The following is a 16,727-nucleotide window of genomic DNA, read 5'->3' as shown; positions in this document are numbered from 1 at the left end:
ATGATGTTTTGTCATTTATTTAGAAAAAAAGCAAGTGGAGAAATTCCTCTTTCTGACTGGATTTTACAGTCTTATGAGGCAACACCCCGGAGATTAGAATCTCATATTTTAGGGAAAAAGGTTTTTTATAGTTATCTCTGGGTTTGAAAGATGTTGTCTAAAAAAGCAACTCAAGCTTGAAAAATGTCTGGACTCTTTCAACGTATGTAGCCACTGGGAACATGGTAAAACAACAAGATATGGTTTAGTTTCAGATGGGACGTTATTTCTTTTAAGCCTGTCAATGAGCAGACAGGCATTTGAGGGGAAGTCTCTTTACCCTAAGATTCTGCATCCTGGGAAGAGAATGTTATTTTTAATCCCAGTTCCCATCATGGAATATGAAAGAGAAAACCTGATTGTTCTTTCATCGGATGCTGCTGAATTATCCTCCTAGTTTTAATCAACCACAGCAGCAATTCCACTGTGGAATATTATGAGCAGAGTTAATTATAACTGTTTAATGAGGCAGATCCCAATTTTCAGTAGATCATGACCCTTTTTACATTAAAGGAGAGAGATAGTTCACATTTTTATTCAACTGACATTTGGTTAATATACTTCAAACAAGTTTTGGATATACCAAGCTGATTATGAAATGGACTTTGTCCTGTTCATAAAATGCTGTTAGTAAATAAAAAAATACTCATGTTGTTCTTGTCATTTACCAGCTCCCTGATGGCAGTTTTCATTTATCAAGAGAATCCTCCATAAGAAATATCATTGTATTTCTGTAAAGGTCACTAAGTTAGCAAAAAAGGACTGGCCTTTATCATCAGTCACATTCAGATTAAAATCCCTTCTTGGCTACCTGCTATCGTTCTGGAACAATAACAATACTACCCTTTGCTGAGCCATCATCAGTTTGAGCCATATGAAATTATCACTTTCCTAGGCTAAGACAGTGGTTAAATAGAGGCCTTTTCTTCTGGTTCAGACTAATGCACGTGCTAAGGCATCCATCCATCTAGGAGCTTATAGATATCATCTCATCTGGTTCTTTCAACACAGTCTTAAGGAAGATGTAATTATCACCGTTTATAAATGAGAACACCTAGCCTTGCCCAAGGTTAAGAAAGTTGCTCAACGTCACACATCAGTAAGGTGGAGATTTAAACTCTGAGCAATCTTTTGACCTCAGTGTTTCATAGCCTCCCTGTAGAATAGACATTATATAAGTCCCCTAAGCCTCGATTTCCTCTTCTGTAAACAGGGAGAGCAGAGCTGTCATGAGGATTGGAGATGACACGTGGGAAGTGGTTCCCACGGTGTCCATTATGTAGTGATGCTTAAAAAAGTGCAGCTGTCATCACCGTCAGCACCATCAGGGTCTAACATGCCACTCAGTCAAGGGTGTGTACAGAACACACACAATGAGACAGTAAAGGAAGGCAACAGTGTGTGTGTGTGTGTGTGTGTGTGAGAGAGAGAGAGAGAGAGAGAGAGAGAGATTACTGAGGTCTCTTCTCTATTTTCAGTAACTCCTTGCACACATTGTAGTGGTTTGAGCCTAACACTGGCACATGCATTTCGCCCACTTTGCTATTTTCAAAACAAAAGAGAAATTTGGGTTGAAAATGCCCTATCGAGAACAGAGGTGTCTGTGACAAATTGGCTTAATTGAAAACAACTAAAAAAAAAAAAATCTCCTGGTTTAGGGCGGGTGGAGGGGGATCAAATTAGCCATGGAGAATCTAAGTGGAGGGTTTTATTGATTGCCGTAGGCATGACCTAAATTGCAGAGCGTGAGTCATAATGAAAGTACTACTATTTCTGCGCTACTAATTGAGAGGCAGCATTTTTCATATGGTGAAGTTGGGTATGGTGAGTGTGGCCAGGAATCTTCTCCCAGCTGTGTCCCACTGGCACCGCACTGCTTCAGGACCATTTGCCTGCCCTGAGGCATTCGTTTCTCCAGTCACAAACACAGATGATAATTTTATGAAACGAGATTTTGAATTTTTCCAGAAGACACTTGGGGTACAGCGTATAGGTAAGCTTATATTACACAGGTTGAGATATTTTAACATGAAAGAATTTCCATGCTCTTCTATTTCAGACGGAGGGAGGACAGCTAACCCTCCTACTGTGTGGATTACAGAAACGACTACAGAACACTTGTGGGGCATATCTGTTTCTGTGAATAAAGTTTTACTGGAGTATGGCCACGTCCGTGTGTCATTGTCAATGGCTACTTTTGCACTAAAACAGCAGAGTGGAGTGGTTGCCTCAGAGGGAGACCATGTAGACAGTGCAGCTGGGAATCTTTGCTACCTGGCCCTTTTCAGAAAATCCATGCCAGTCCCTGATGTGGAACACAGAGGGGGTGGTTTCAGGTAACCTGTTCGACTCCACACAAGCTCAAGCTGCCTTCTTTTCATGTCCAGAGATGCAAGTTTGGCAAGGAGGGAGGCTTGGTGGTCTCAGGTGTTGATGTTTGCATCTGTCTGGGGCTACATCCAGGAATATTTTAACCCTCACCTTCAGCATTTGACAGTATTATCAGGGGACATTGTATCTATGGAAACACCCAACTACAAGAAAGAAGATTTGGGAGAAATTGACTAGTAATGAGAATGAGGCATCACCTCAAAATGGGGGCTTCCATGTCCATTGCCATTGGTACATTTATTTATGGGACAAGGGCAAAGGCTCTTGAGGACTCTTTACTTTCCTGTTTGGGAGAGAGAGTTAACAGGTTAAAAAGGCAATTCAGATGGGCTAACAAAACAGTACAGTGAAAACGAAAACCAAACCGAAACAGTACAATGCAGTATGCTTTGAGGTTGGATATAGCTGTGTTTTATTGTTTGTTGGAGATTGGGCAAATTACTTATCTTCTGTTTTCTCATCTCTGATTTGAGGATAAAGCACACCTTAAATGAGTGAAAGTATGCAAAGTGCCTCACACAATCAGGCATGTGAGAAAATGGTCATTGCTCTCCCCCTTTTCTCTGTCTGCCCTCTTTCACACATTTGTAATTATGGTAGATGTGAGTATCATCCAAGGAGGGAAATTCTTGGTTGTAGAGGGGCTTGGTAGGTCTGGGACAAAGGTTGAATCTAATGTTAAGTAGGCAGGATTCCTTTTCTTCATGTCTTGATCTGAAACACAAGCATCTCACCCTCATGGACGTGCGTCCATCTTGCTGTGTTTGGTGAGAAGACAAAATCTCAGTGAGATAACAAGGGGAGACAAAAGCACAATCTCGTGAAATCTGTATTTGGGGAGAATATGAAAACTCCTCCCTAGTCGAGGACTTGAAAACATCTGTGGTCTTTATTTTCCTCTTAATGTTGTCATTTCGGGTAAATTCCGAAAGTTCAGGTATCTGAAGGACGGGGTGGGGAGGACTTCCTCTGGAATCTGCCTGGTCTTTGGTCCTTGGTGTTGGGCTCTACCCTGGGCTTCTCTATGGCCGATGTACTCAGGCTTGCCGTGGCCTCCAGCATCAGGCCCACCCAGGTCCTTCTGCGGCTCCCTTGCCTGGCTTCATGCCCACTGACAGTCTTGCCCCTTCTCTGCCCCTCTTGGGCAACAGACACCTATCAGTGTTCTCCCTCAGAGCTCTGGGCTCTAGGGAAAACTGGAAGGCCCACGGCCATCATACGCGTGGGCGCAGGTCAAGCACGGCACCATCGTACAGCTCTCAGGGGCCCCGGGAGGAGGGGATACGTGTGAGGCAGCTGCTTCCTTGAGCAACCACAGGCAGAAGCAACCCCAGGCTCCTCAGCTTCCACATCCTCAGACGCCAAAGGGATCTGGTAGTTCTCCCTAACCCCAGGACTTGGCTGAAGGCTGGCTGGTCCCCATGCCTCCTCCACGGTGCCTGGCTCACTGAGTTATACACTCACACTGCATCTTTTCTCTGCTCAGTTCTCCTCTCCTGGACCCCCCTCCCCTGCCCCAAATTTCTTTGTCTCCTTGATCATGTAACTGAGGGCAGCATTCTTCTCTCGGGGTCTCTTCTGTGACCCTTTCAGAGGCATGGGGGAGGTTTCACTCCCCCACTCCCTAGCTCTCTGGGGCCCCAGGGTGGCTGTCCCTAGGGCATTTCTGTCCTGGCTCCCCACTCAGCCCCGCATTATTGTAACATGAGTCATTGAGGAGAGTTCCAGGTGTCACACAGATGCCACAGTGTCACTTGAAAGCTGATTACTTCTCTCTGGTTGTAGGTAGGGCTCTTTAGTTTAGAGTCATTCTTTCCCTCCACCTTTCCCCCTTTCCCTCTCCCTACCCCTGAGAATAACGAAAAAAGCCCAAAGCTTCCTTGAATTATGTCATTTAGAATTGCAAGCAAAAGCAAGCAACCGCTTAGACAGAAGTTTATTTGTTTCACACAGCCAGAATTCCTGGATCCAAAGCTTGTATGGTGGCTTAATGATGCCTTCAGGGACCCTGGCTCTTTCTGCCTTTCCCTTCTCCTATCCTTAGCAAGTAGACCTTTTCCTCGTGTTCATGACCTTGTGGTCTCAAGATGGCTGTGTTGCCTCCAGGTTTCAAATCTACAGCCCAAGTAGAAAGAAGGAACAAGGCAGTGAGATTTGACCTTTTAATTCCAGTAGAGAGGACCCCCGCCCCTGGACTTCTAGCTGTACCTCGATGACCAGGATCGTGGCCCATGCCCACCCTTAGCTTCAAGGGAGACTGGGAAATCAATTATATTGGCTTTTCTCCCTCAAAAGGTAGAGGGAGACAAGGGAAAAGGGGTTTGTGGATGGATTTTGAATAGCCAACCCATGATATCTGCCAAAGGTCAGATAGAAGCACTCGGAGAAAGAGCATTAAAGCTGTTTCAAAAGACGGTATGAGTCTATGATGTTGTAGGATGACTATTTGTGTAGTTTTTCTGATAGTTCAAAAACTCTGGCTGACTCAGATCATGAATTTTGTGAGAAATTGGCTTGGTGGAGTATTTGGGCATCTTCTGTGAACAAAGGAATCACCAAATCAATTAATAGTTTAATAGTGGAAATAAGATGGGGTGGTAGGAATCAAATTCCACTGTCTTAGGGAACAAACCTTTAAAGCCCTTTAGAAGAAGTCTCATGAAAACAGTCGATGAATTATGTAATTTCAAGTTCTTCGTTACTTTTGGGTAAGGCTGAATTACCCCCTACTTGCCAAAACATGCTGGAAATGCTTTATTGGCTTAATTTCGATTCCTATATGTATACGAAAGTAATAAAGCTGCATTTCTTTAAACATATTTCATAATTTAGAGCTTTCATAAATCATGCTGGCTTTTATTTCTTGTATGCCATAAATTAGCTTCTACTGCATATCGATCATATCGTGGTAAGAATATTGAAACAGTATGAACGTTCATTTAAGGAGGAAGCTTAAGGTAGCAAAAAGTAGAGGAAATAAGGTAAGAACACTATCAGGTGGTTGCATTAATCAAAGATCGGCAAACTATGGCCCATGGGCAAAATGCAACCTGCCGTCTGTTTTTATAAATAAAGTTTTATTGGAACCCAGCCAACTCATTCCCTCACATATTGTGTGGCTGCCTTTATGCTACAGTGGTAGAATGACACGCTAGCTGTGACAGAGACTATATGTCCCACAGAGTTGAAAATATTTACTATTTGGCTCTTCCCAGAAAACATTTGATAACCCCTGTATAACCAGTTATGGGTGATTCTGTGATAACTAAACACAGTGACTGGGTCCCACTTCCCTTCCATGTGGAAATCAATTTAATGTTTCAGTAAAAATAAAATAAACAGGTAATTTAGCAGAGATGCATTCAGAACTCCCACACCAGATCCACTGGGACATTTATTTTCAAATAAAAACCAACTGGTTCCATTTCTGTCTTTGGCTTCCACTAAAAGAGAGAGGCTCTCACCATGTTGACATTTTGTTCCAGCTCTGAGTCTGTAGCCAGCACCACAAGGGCCCTGAGTTTGCCCTTTGCCAGCTCTGTGTCCTTGAGATGAAAGGGAGAGACTGTCTGGGGTGCATGGGCTGCAGGGTCTCTGAGTTTCCTTTCTTCACTAAGTTCTCTGATTCTGTGACAGCATAGATCATTTCTTATCTAAAACACGAGGATTCTTTTATTCACAATATCAACCCTGAATTGTCTTCTCCATTTGGTGCATGTATTGACCAGAATGTCCAACAAGTTAGATCTGTATTAGTAAACATTTGCAACTCTTTTGAACATACAACATTAGCTGTTTCAAAGGGACAAAAGCTAAGAGCTACAGTGCAGAAATAGCTAATACTTATTGAACGTGTATTAGGTGCCAGACCCTGTTTTAAGCACTTGCTATGTATGTATTAGCTTATTTAATCTGCAGGAGGCCCAAATTAAATACTATCATTAGCTCCATTTCACAGATGAGAACACTGAGACAGCCTTCCCAAGGTCGCACCATCATTGTGTGTTCTAGCTTCAGACCCTTACTCTCAACCACTCTTTTTCCTACCTCCCCGTGGGTCAGATTTTCCATAGCAGCTATTCTCCATCTTCACTGCAATCAAGGGGGAAAACAAGTATGAGAGAGGCAGGCTGGAGTTCCTAGAAATTATGGACACTTTTGAAAATTAGAACAAGACTTTTTTCACTTACCAGAAACTTACTCTGCATCATCAAGATCATCCTCAAGGGTCCTCTTCTCAGCCTCTTCCTCTCCTAAGTCAGATAAAAAAAAAAAATTAGGACAATAGTTCAGGCAATACAGGTTGGAAACTGGGTCATTTTTGTGAAATCATCTTTCTTTGCCAAAACGATTTTTGAATTCTTTCTCGGAATTAAAAAACAAACAGGCAAACAAACCATGTGGAACAATCTGTGGCAGATGGTTATTTTGGCTCTAGGTGAGTTTTTGTCATTATACTTTGGGACAGAGAACTCTTGCTTTGTATAATCATCTGTTATTTCAGCAAGCTGCCAGCTAGGAATTATTGGAGCTATGATGGTTTAGGATGGGAATTTTTCTTTTTCCTAGAGATTAGCACAGAAACTCTCTCCATTTGAAATCTGTAGGATTTTAGATGCTGTGCTACTGAGTATAAACCAGAAATCTAAACAGTTCAGTTGGGGGTGGGAGAGGTGAGATGGAATTACTTAAAGCACAAGTTAGCCCTCTTCTCCAGGTTTAGCTTTCCTTGGAAAATACGGCAATAAGCAGCTAAACCTCAGTGCTTTGTGACCACCTAGAGGGGTGGGATAGGGAGGGTGGGAGGGAGATGCAAGAGGGAGGGGACATGGGAATATTTGTATTTGTATAGCTAATTCATTTTGTTATACAGCAGAAACTAACACAACATTGTAAAGCAATTATACTCCAATAAAGATGTTTAAAAAAAGGAAAAAACAAAACAAAAAAATAAACAGCGAAACTGTGGTGTTCATTATGAGCACAAGTCCCTAATTAATTTATGTTATGTTAATTAAGTTTATAATTGCATAGTAAAACATTTACTTTCTCCCTCAAGAAATTGACTGAATCTTCTGAAGGGGCTCTGTGACTGTAATTTAGGTGCAATTAGCCAGTTACATTTAGTTAGGGTTTGGTTCATTTAGCTACTGCTGGAAGGTGTTAGATGGGAGGAAACAAGCAACGTCTCAGAGGCAACCCTGGATCTAGAGGATGTGTGTCTGGAGGCTCTCCCCTGGCCTTGGAGCAGCTGGTGCAGGTGTCTAGGACAAGGGCAAGCTGAAAATCTATCAAGGTGAGGTTTCATATTTGTTATCTATGTGTATTCCTCAGTTGTGGAACTGTAGACTCCTAGAACTGTGGATGAAGGCAAAATCCTTTTGCAAATTTTTTTTGTGGTTCTGGAATGGAACTGAAGCCATGGAATCATTCTCAGATGTCTTCCACGATGGGTGTGAAATCCCTGAATCCCTGGCACTGGCCAGTCTTCAGACTCAGTGATATCACCAACCAGTGGCCACCATTTTGGCATCAAAAAGCATCTTACCTCCTGAGAGTGGTGGGAGAGGACCCTTGGCCAGCTCATTGGCTCTGGTAGCTATGGTTCAGCACAGCCCTCCTCCAGCAATCCCAGGGCTTCTAACTGAGAGGACCACACTTTTGCAGGAATGTGAAGATGGAAGTTTTGGGCAAAGTTCCCTTCTGGGAGTTTTTACTTTATAGCTCATAACAAAGAATTTATTTGGACCTGTGATTGAAAATGCAGTTGAAAGCAGTCATTTGCAGTGGCTGCTGAATTGACTGTATGCAGGGTTAGAGTGTCCTGCTCATGACTATGACTGGAAATCTGGAAAGCACTGAGGCGTGATTATTCTAGTGAGTAGCACAAGAGCATCCCAGCAACACCCCAGTGGTGGGTGGAGCAAGGGTTCATCTACTTTAAGGTCCCCTTGGTTCTTGAGGCGTTTATTTCTTGGTGGATGACAGAGGTCCTTACTTTGGAAAGGAAGCTGGAGAATTTTTTGTCCTAAAGGGCTAGGCTGAATTACACAAGATAATTTAAAAAGACATTTTGGTATCCTGTTATCACAATGGAAGGTGGCTTATTACTGTGTGACTAGTGAATGAAACATATACTTACAATAAGGATTTACTGTATAGCACAGGGAACTATATTTAATACCTTATAATAACCTATAATGGAAAAGAATTTAAAAAGAATATATATATGTATACACACATATGTATAACTGAATCACTTTGCTGTACACCTGAAACTAATACAATATTGTAAATCAACTGTAATTCATTAAAAATCATATACTTAAATCAAATGAAATATGATCACTTAGCCCCCTTCTGCCTTTATGTTTTCATCTGTAAAATGTAAATGCTAACCTTCCTTTTCATTTCACAATAAGCAAATGATAGCCCCCTTCCCAAAAGAAGTGTGTTAAATGTGACTCATATATACTTGAAAAGGTGTAGGGAAACCAGATTTTTATAAATTGCCATATTTATCTTGCTTACATTATTTAGTAATATTTTCAGAAGTGGTGTATCTTCATTTCTGATTGGTACTTAGCTTTAATGTTCTTTGCCCCTAGTGTTTTAGCGGAGTAAAACAGAACAAAACAAAACAACCACAGCAGCACAATGGCAAGATAACTTCCAATAAAGTAGAATCTATATTAGATTTTTAAAGAGGAAACCATATCATATTGAAATTTAGAACATAAGTTCCACTCGAGAAACAAATATAGTGATGTCAGCATATGCAGCATTTCTTCCCAGTCCACAGAAGAAAATGAGAGAAGGACCCAGAGATGCAGAGACAGTAAGACATGAGAGGAGGAGAGAGAAAAAGAGAGAGAGAATATATATCCCCAAAAAGTCATTTTGACAGCCCAGAAAAACAGATCAGGAAGATGGAAAATTGGGAGATGAAAGTGAAAGACACTTGGTTACACAGCCTGGAACCAGGCAAGCATTTGTGAAGGTATCTTCCAATCTTGAGAGCTTTAAGGATATAGTCATTAATTGGTTCAAAGTCATAGTGAGCATTTACTACAAAATCCTAAATGGGCTCAATGAAGGTGAAAGGTCAGGAGAGAGATTATTCCAACTGTGTTTTGTTAATCAGTGGGATAGTTTGGAATTTCTAAGGCTTGGCACTTTGTCTAAATGTCATAATTCTAGCAACTGTCTTGAGCTGAGGAAACTGTAAATGGCATGGAGAGTATTAGGTACTCATATCAACTCTAGTCATCACAATATATTAGATTTATTTCATCTCTGTTCTAGAATGGGCAATTGTGGCTCAGAGAAACCCCTCAACTTGGCTAGGGTTATACAGCTCAGGCGGGACAGGGGCAGGATCCAAACGCAGTTCTGCTGGCTTCAGGCTGCTTCTTACTATCTAAGCAGCCATCCAGGTGGTTTTCTTTCAGCCCTCATGCAATAAACAGAGAAGATAAACATGTAGGGCCACTGTACTTATTAAAATTCTAATCCCAGTGGTAGCTGTGAGTAAAGTTCTAGGGTCTTGAATAGTTAAACGATGGATGGTAAATGGCCATAATTATGAAGAATGAAAGAAAAAACTTATACTCCAATCATTCCTGCTATGTCCGTGTAATTATACTCTGTCCTTTCGTCTATGTGACATTTTAAAATTGTTACAGCTTTCACATAAGGCAATGCGTTTGTCCCTCACATGTCCTTCTTTGAATGCCTCCTGTGCTTACGTAGATGGTGATTTCTGTTTTGAACTAAGAATGTGTGTAGAGTTACAAGGTAAATAGCCTTTCCATTTTAATCACTTTGACTCAGCAAAGAACTTCCTGTAAGGTACGGAAAACATTCCTTAAAATAATGTCAGATGTTTGGCTATACTAAATTTTCATTAAAAGAAAAAAAACTAGAATACATTGTTTTTCCACTGTCTTGGTTCTAGTTGCTTCTTGGCATGGTTGCTATAATTCTTAACCAAGCTATTATATTTGGTATACCATGTATGCCATGCATACTTTATTTAAAAAGGAAAATAGGGCTTCCCTGGTGGCACAGTGGTTGAGAGTCCGCCTGCCGATGCAAGGGACAAGGGTTCGTGCCCCGGTCCGGGAAGACCCCACATGCCGTGGAGTGGTTGGGCCCGTGAGCCTGCCGCTGGGCCTGGGCGTCTGGAGCCTGTGCTCCGCAATGGGAGAGGCCACGACAGTGAGAGGCCCATGTACAGCAAAAAAAAAAAAAAAAAAAAAAAAGGAAAATAAACTGTGAAAGCTGGTGTGTGTAAAAATGCACTCTCTTGAAAATTCAGAGTTTTCTCCATGTATGAGTCATACCTGAACCAAAGAAATATGAAGGGACTTTCTGTGTTACCACATGAAAGAATCAAGGCATCGAGAGGATCTTTCCATCTCTCAGATAGGGGTGTTGCCATGCCAACTCTGAGGTTGGCATATGTCCAGCTGCCGTAAGGCATTGCTGCAGGGTAGTGAGGTGGGATGGACTTTTTCTAAAATGAACTCTTTGAGCAAATAAAAATGTCACAACAGTGGAGACTTCCAGAACTTTGGGGTTAATTTCAGTCATGTCCGAGGTTCTGCTGGCTACCTAAGTCTGAATGCATATAAGGCTGTGACTCTGGGATTGACTTTGCACTTTTCAAGTTTCCTATCGAGAATAGAGTGTGACCTTCATTTTATTGAGGCTTTTTGAAATGGGTCACCTACTCCTCATAAGGAGCGTGCAGACCGTTGGCTGTGGCACCAGAATCCTGTGGGCTCTACCTGATGGAGAAACACTTTTGGAGCATAGATCCTGTTCTTGGTGGCGGGAATGGGCTGGTACTCTTTTAGACTGATGAGCAGTTCTGGGATATTACCTTATAAACCTTGCTAGGGTAAGAGATGACCACTGGAATTTGAGTTGGATTCACTTCTGAAGGGTCTGATCTGGGACTTTTAACTTTTACCTACAAGAGAAGCGTCAGGTAATGTCCCACATAGGCTCACCAAGGGCAGGTGAACCACCTTCCAGACCCCAAATTCCCCATCACATCTCAGATGTTGTGGAGCAGAGGCACATTTTATTTCTCATTCTAGTGAGATAACATCTGAGATGATGGAAGTCCTTCTGCTAATGGTGTCCTGGAGAAAAGGTGCCGGAGAAAAAGGGCACGTTTGGGTGGAGGACCTCATTCCCGCCCCGTGATCATCTCCTGTTTCTGAATTTGGGCACATCCACTTCTCTGGATAAAAGGCGGGGGCCAGAGAAGAATCTTTGAAGCCAGGCAGCTTGCTGCGTGTGCCTGCAGCAGCCATGGAGGCAGAGCTGTGGTCTGGGGGCAGGAACCAGGGCAGCTGGCAGTAATGTCATTGCCTGTGGGGCTGGGCAGTGAGGAGGGAGTGATGCAGCAGCAACACATGAGAGAGGGAACCGTTGCAGCGTGGGGGAGCGGCCGCACAAACTAGACTCCTTGAAGAGCCACAGGTAAGTCCTCAGGACGCGGCCTCTGGCAGTTTCACCTTGTCTGCACCAGATCATCGGATGGCAGCCCACCTCCCAAGATGTCCATAGCCAGACAGCACACAGGCCTTTGTTTCTGAGCCCGTTCTCAGGCAAATTTGGATAATTCATGTTTATTGTTGTCAGTTCATGGGGATTATCAACTCCACTTCTCTTTGTTTTGCCTTCTGGAATACTTGGTGCTTAGCTGAGCTTTCATTATCTTGTGCCCTTTGCTAATTTAAATGGAGATGAGATTTAGGAGGTACCTCTATTCACCTCACCCTCACCCACAACTGAGCAGAGCCGAGCAACTTTGTGTGTGTTTGAGGTTCTTGCTGGTTTCTGTAGTTATAGGTTAATTGAGCAATAGGTTTTATGTCATCTGTTTCCTAGTTGGACACTAGATTGTAGTACTCTGGCTTCAGGTGCTAAGAAGAATCACTGTCTGGAGTATTTTGGCAAAAACAAATCTAGACACAAATTTATGTTTGCGACAGCAGCAAGTACATGGTCTTCTATAATGAAATTGATAATGCAATGCTTATGCACTGGATGTTTGAGTCATTGGTGAGTGTCTGGTCTGAGAATCATGAAGCAGTGTCTTTAAGAAGATATCATTTTACCTTACAAAGAGCTACCCTATAGATTTTGCAATATATGTTTATTGTCATAAGCCAGAAAGCAAGACACACCCCACAGGAGAACCACAGATTGATTTGGGTTTCTCACTGTGGTTGTAGTGAAAGCCTTCTGAGTATTTTAATGCCCTTGACACCACAAGCTCTATCATTTTTTTTCCTACTCCATCTACAGCACTTTTAGGTGATTCCCCAGATAACGACAATGGCCTGGGTCTTTGGATAAACTCCCCATCCTATGTGAAATCCCTGACATGGTAGTGCTTGTGGCCTTGGACACTTTTCATCAGGACACTTTTCATAAGGCCCTGCTGATCAGATCACATCCTCCTTAGAATCATTGAATTTTAATTGTGCAGTGGCTTTTGCTTTCCTTACATATTCGAGCTTTGCCAAGAACTTTGTGTTTCCTGCTTTAATTTTCAGCTCATAACTAAACTTCATTTTGCAAAGTCAAACCAGAGCTTTAAAAGCTATGCTGACCATCCTCAGCCATTTACTTTAGTTTTTTTGTGTCCAGCTAACAAATGGACAACAGCTTCCTTTTTCCCATTCCCACACCCCATAATTTTGATCATCATGAGAATTAGAATGAACTAAGTCTAGCCCTTTTTTCCCCAGGAACTTAAAATGCTTCAGGAGGCACTCACTGGGTGTTCTTGTGTCTAACTCTGCAAGCTTCAGTACACTTCTGACCAAATGTGTGATTTTGTACAGGAAGCTTTGAAGTGATTTGATTAACCCAGTTGCCAATGAGAAGCAGTGGACCCTACATTGTACTGTCTCCTCTCCTCTCTTCCATTTTGGTTCTGTTATCAAGTCCATCAAAGTTCTCCAATAAAACTCAGAGTTTAGATATTACTGTGCTAAAACTTAAAATGCATTCTGTCCTTAGTAGCATGCGAGGCAGCGTAGGGCATAGAAGATGTGGAGATGTGCTCTCTCTGCCCTCCTGTGCTTAAAATCTGAGATGCAGGAAAGTAAACAGAAAAGAAATACGAGTTTAGCAAAAGTACAGAAAAAGAACATGTGAATGAATGGAAGAGAATGCCAGAGAAGTTAAGAGGGGGTGAACTAAATTCTCGTAGGAGATGGCTTTTACACTGGATCCTCAAGAATGGTGAAGGCTTGCTTGGTGGAAGGAGATCTTAGGAGACGTGATGGTGGGTAGACAAAAGGAACATCCTTAGGAAGCAAAAGGGGTGTTTGAAGAATGGTCAAGCAACTTTTGGAATGAGTGCAGAGAAGAAAGTACTAGGACCTAAACTTACCTATTGGGAAATTTCTGCTACAGGTGCAGGTGATACCATTTTAAAAGATGGACTGACCATCCAGAGGTTTAGAGTTCAGCTCTCACTCTGTTCCTGGGTGATCTTGGACATATCACAACAGCCATTCGGGCTGAGTCACCTATAAAATAAAATTGAAAAAGCATGACAGCAAGGGCTAGTTGATGCAACAACCAACAGATACTAAATGTTCCACAGATGTCAAGTTAGGACAATCGGGATTTAAACCCAGGTGCTGAAATAAAATGGAATTGCACCTGGCTCAAGTCTAACATTGTGAAGGAAACCTTTTGCCCCCACCATTTCCTAGGTACCTAATACTATGAGAACACAGGAGTATATTCTCTGATTTTTACCTGGTAAACATTTTCCAGAAGGCTCTGGGGACATTTGCTTTGCTTTGCTTTCCAATGAAGGTGAGCTGCTATCCTGGCACCCTAGCCACCATCCTGTCTCCAAAGTGGCACCATGCCCTACAGACACCAAGCTGGCCATTTTCTACTTCTCCAAAGACAAATGTGATAAGATTTGCTTTTTTAGATTGCAGCTGCATCTTTCTTCCGCTCCCTTCGCATCCTTTCGATTCAGCAGTTTTCCTTTTTGCTCCAGATAAATTGCTGTTAATTTAAATGTACTGCAGATCCTTGCCATTTTATGGCTGATTGCTTCTGAGTAATAGGAGGAAAATGTGTGCACGTTGAATGTAAAGAAATCTAAATGAGTCGGAAGCCAATGGCAAAGAAAGCACAGTGCTTCACTGACCTTCAGCCCCCCAGTCCTTCCCTTTGGAGAGGTCAGTGAGCAGATCCGGAATCAGCAAATAGCAGAGACACATCCGGGTTTTTCTTCTCTGCTTTCAACTTTACATCACATTTCTCATTCAGCACCTGCTTTATCCTTGTTCTTATTTAGCTCAACTAAGTGTAAGCAGTGGTGGCAGAGTTTCTCTAGAGTTGTTTTTGATAAAGGAGCTGTTGTCACGATAACTACCGTACACCATCGGAATTCTGCAAACGCTTCATAATGTCACATTGTCAAAATATCTATATTTCAGGCTCAGAAGCTAGACAGCTCATTTGGCTGCTAAACCCACAAGATGTTCAGCCATTTGTTGTGGTCTAAAAACTTTCCCCCTCACTAGGAGAAAATAATTATCTATTGTTTTATATCATTTTGTGGCCCCTTTTGTGAGTTTCTTATATCATGAGAGGGCATAAGTCATAAGATCCCGGTAGGTAGATTGGGGCCCTAATTGAATTTTACCCTTGGAAACATGAAGCATTGGATGCATTTCCTTATAAATAGTCAAGTCTTTAAATCCAACTAATTTTTCATGAGATGGTGGCGTATCTTAAGTGTATCAACAGTATGTGAAAATCAAGGGTATGGAGAGGAGGCTGACGTGCCTTCCTTGAGGTGAGGGGTGGTATAAGTGATGCTTTGAACACAGACACTGCATATTGCTTATCATTATAACAAGTTGGCTTTTCCTCAAGAAAGTCATCGAGTGTGTTTTTTAGGGTGGCTTCACTTGCTTTTCTTGCATGGGTGTGTGGAGCTGAGATGTGTGTCTCTGAGAAGAGTGCAAAGGCAAAGCAGAAGAAGGTTAGAGAGGGACACAACATCAACTTAGATGGAGAAAATGCTGTTGCAGCCTGAGTGAATGGCAGTCTGAGAGAGCTTGCATCTAGCCAAGCAAATTGTGTCTCCCAATTGGAATAATTAAAGAGCCTGTAGTGGAGGTTGGGGAAGTTCATGGCAGAAGAAAGTGGCAAATAGAAGCAAAGGAAGAGCTGCCTGGCTCCGATTAAACACTCTGACATCGGTACACTTTTCAAGTTCTTGTACCATAATAACCCAGTGGAAAGAAGATTTGCATTAGCAGTTTAATCTGTTCTGTTATTTTCATCAAATAAACCCTTCAAAATTGCATGTGCAGAGAAACTGGTATATTGAATCAACAAATCATTTCGTTTGGGGGTGATGTCTTCTATTTGTATCACCAAGTGTTTCCTGTTTTTATTGGCGAACTTGGCATCCTCGTATCAATCCACTTGTTTCAGTGGGAAGGAATTTGAGGTCCACTCTCTTAAAACCTGAAAGGGTAGCTACGGTGTTTGGTTAGTTCACTTGGTGCGCTCAAGCTACGTGCCATAAAGCACTCTTAAACTAGTGCTGCTTGTGTTTGCCTGGAGGCTGAACTTTTAGAAAGAGACTGGAGACAGATATGAAGGAGACTTAATCAGTGCCACTGTGTACTTCCTAAATTCTCAGTGCTTTGTGTGAGATTAAATCCATAAATGATGTTTGGCCTCTGTCCCCAGTTATTTTCCTGAGACTTGGAGGGGCGGGAGAGAGAAATGCCATGGAAATTAAGCTACGTGGACTCTTTTAGTGTTGTAGTAAATGATGATACAGATTAATGATGGTAATGACAGCTCTGGAGGCAGATGACACCAGCAGTTGGCAGACCAGACACCAGGTTGAGGAAGATCGAGAGTCTGGAGGGTAGGGTTTAGAAGCATCTTCCAAAGCTGAACTTTAAAACGTCTTGGAAACATCTTGGGGGTTTCTACTATGATGTCATCTATTTTGTCACTTAGGAATCTGATGAAGATTCATACACATTACCCACAGAATTCTGTGTGATAGACCCTTCCCTGTTCCTGCTGGGTTTTCATAGGCAAGCTCACAGAGAGTTTGCCCCTCCACATAAGGTCATGGCAGGGTCATCAGAGCTCCTGGGTCAGAACCTGAGCTCCATCACACACTAGCTATCTAACCTTGAGCAAGCTGCTTCACTCTCTGGGCCTCAGTTTTCTCACCAGTAAAGACAGTGCAATAATAGAACCTATCT

The 16,727-nt window shown here is 42.3% G+C and overlaps 1 protein-coding gene across 8 annotated transcripts in view; it reads left to right on the top strand.

The window, feature by feature from the left end:
• Nucleotides 1–16,727, top strand: part of NTRK2 (neurotrophic receptor tyrosine kinase 2) — a gene marked incomplete at both ends in the record, with an annotated part of 393,544 nt that overhangs the window by 144,019 nt on the left and 232,798 nt on the right. The window contains one exon of one of the 8 annotated variants that reach the window (XM_082612258.1): nucleotides 6,389–6,461. The exons of the other annotated variants lie outside the window; for them this stretch is intronic. Coding sequence (XP_082468384.1) covers nucleotides 6,389–6,441 — 53 coding nt within the window. Of the gene's footprint in view, nucleotides 1–6,388; nucleotides 6,462–16,727 lie in introns of those variants that run through there. 8 annotated transcript variants of the gene reach the window in all.

Source organism: Mesoplodon mirus, assembly GCF_964341445.2.
Source record: "Mesoplodon mirus genome assembly, chromosome: 1".
Lineage (NCBI taxonomy): Eukaryota > Metazoa > Chordata > Mammalia > Artiodactyla > Ziphiidae > Mesoplodon > Mesoplodon mirus.
Note: the sequence above shows the minus strand (reverse complement) of the source record. Positions and strands in the feature narration are given on the sequence as shown.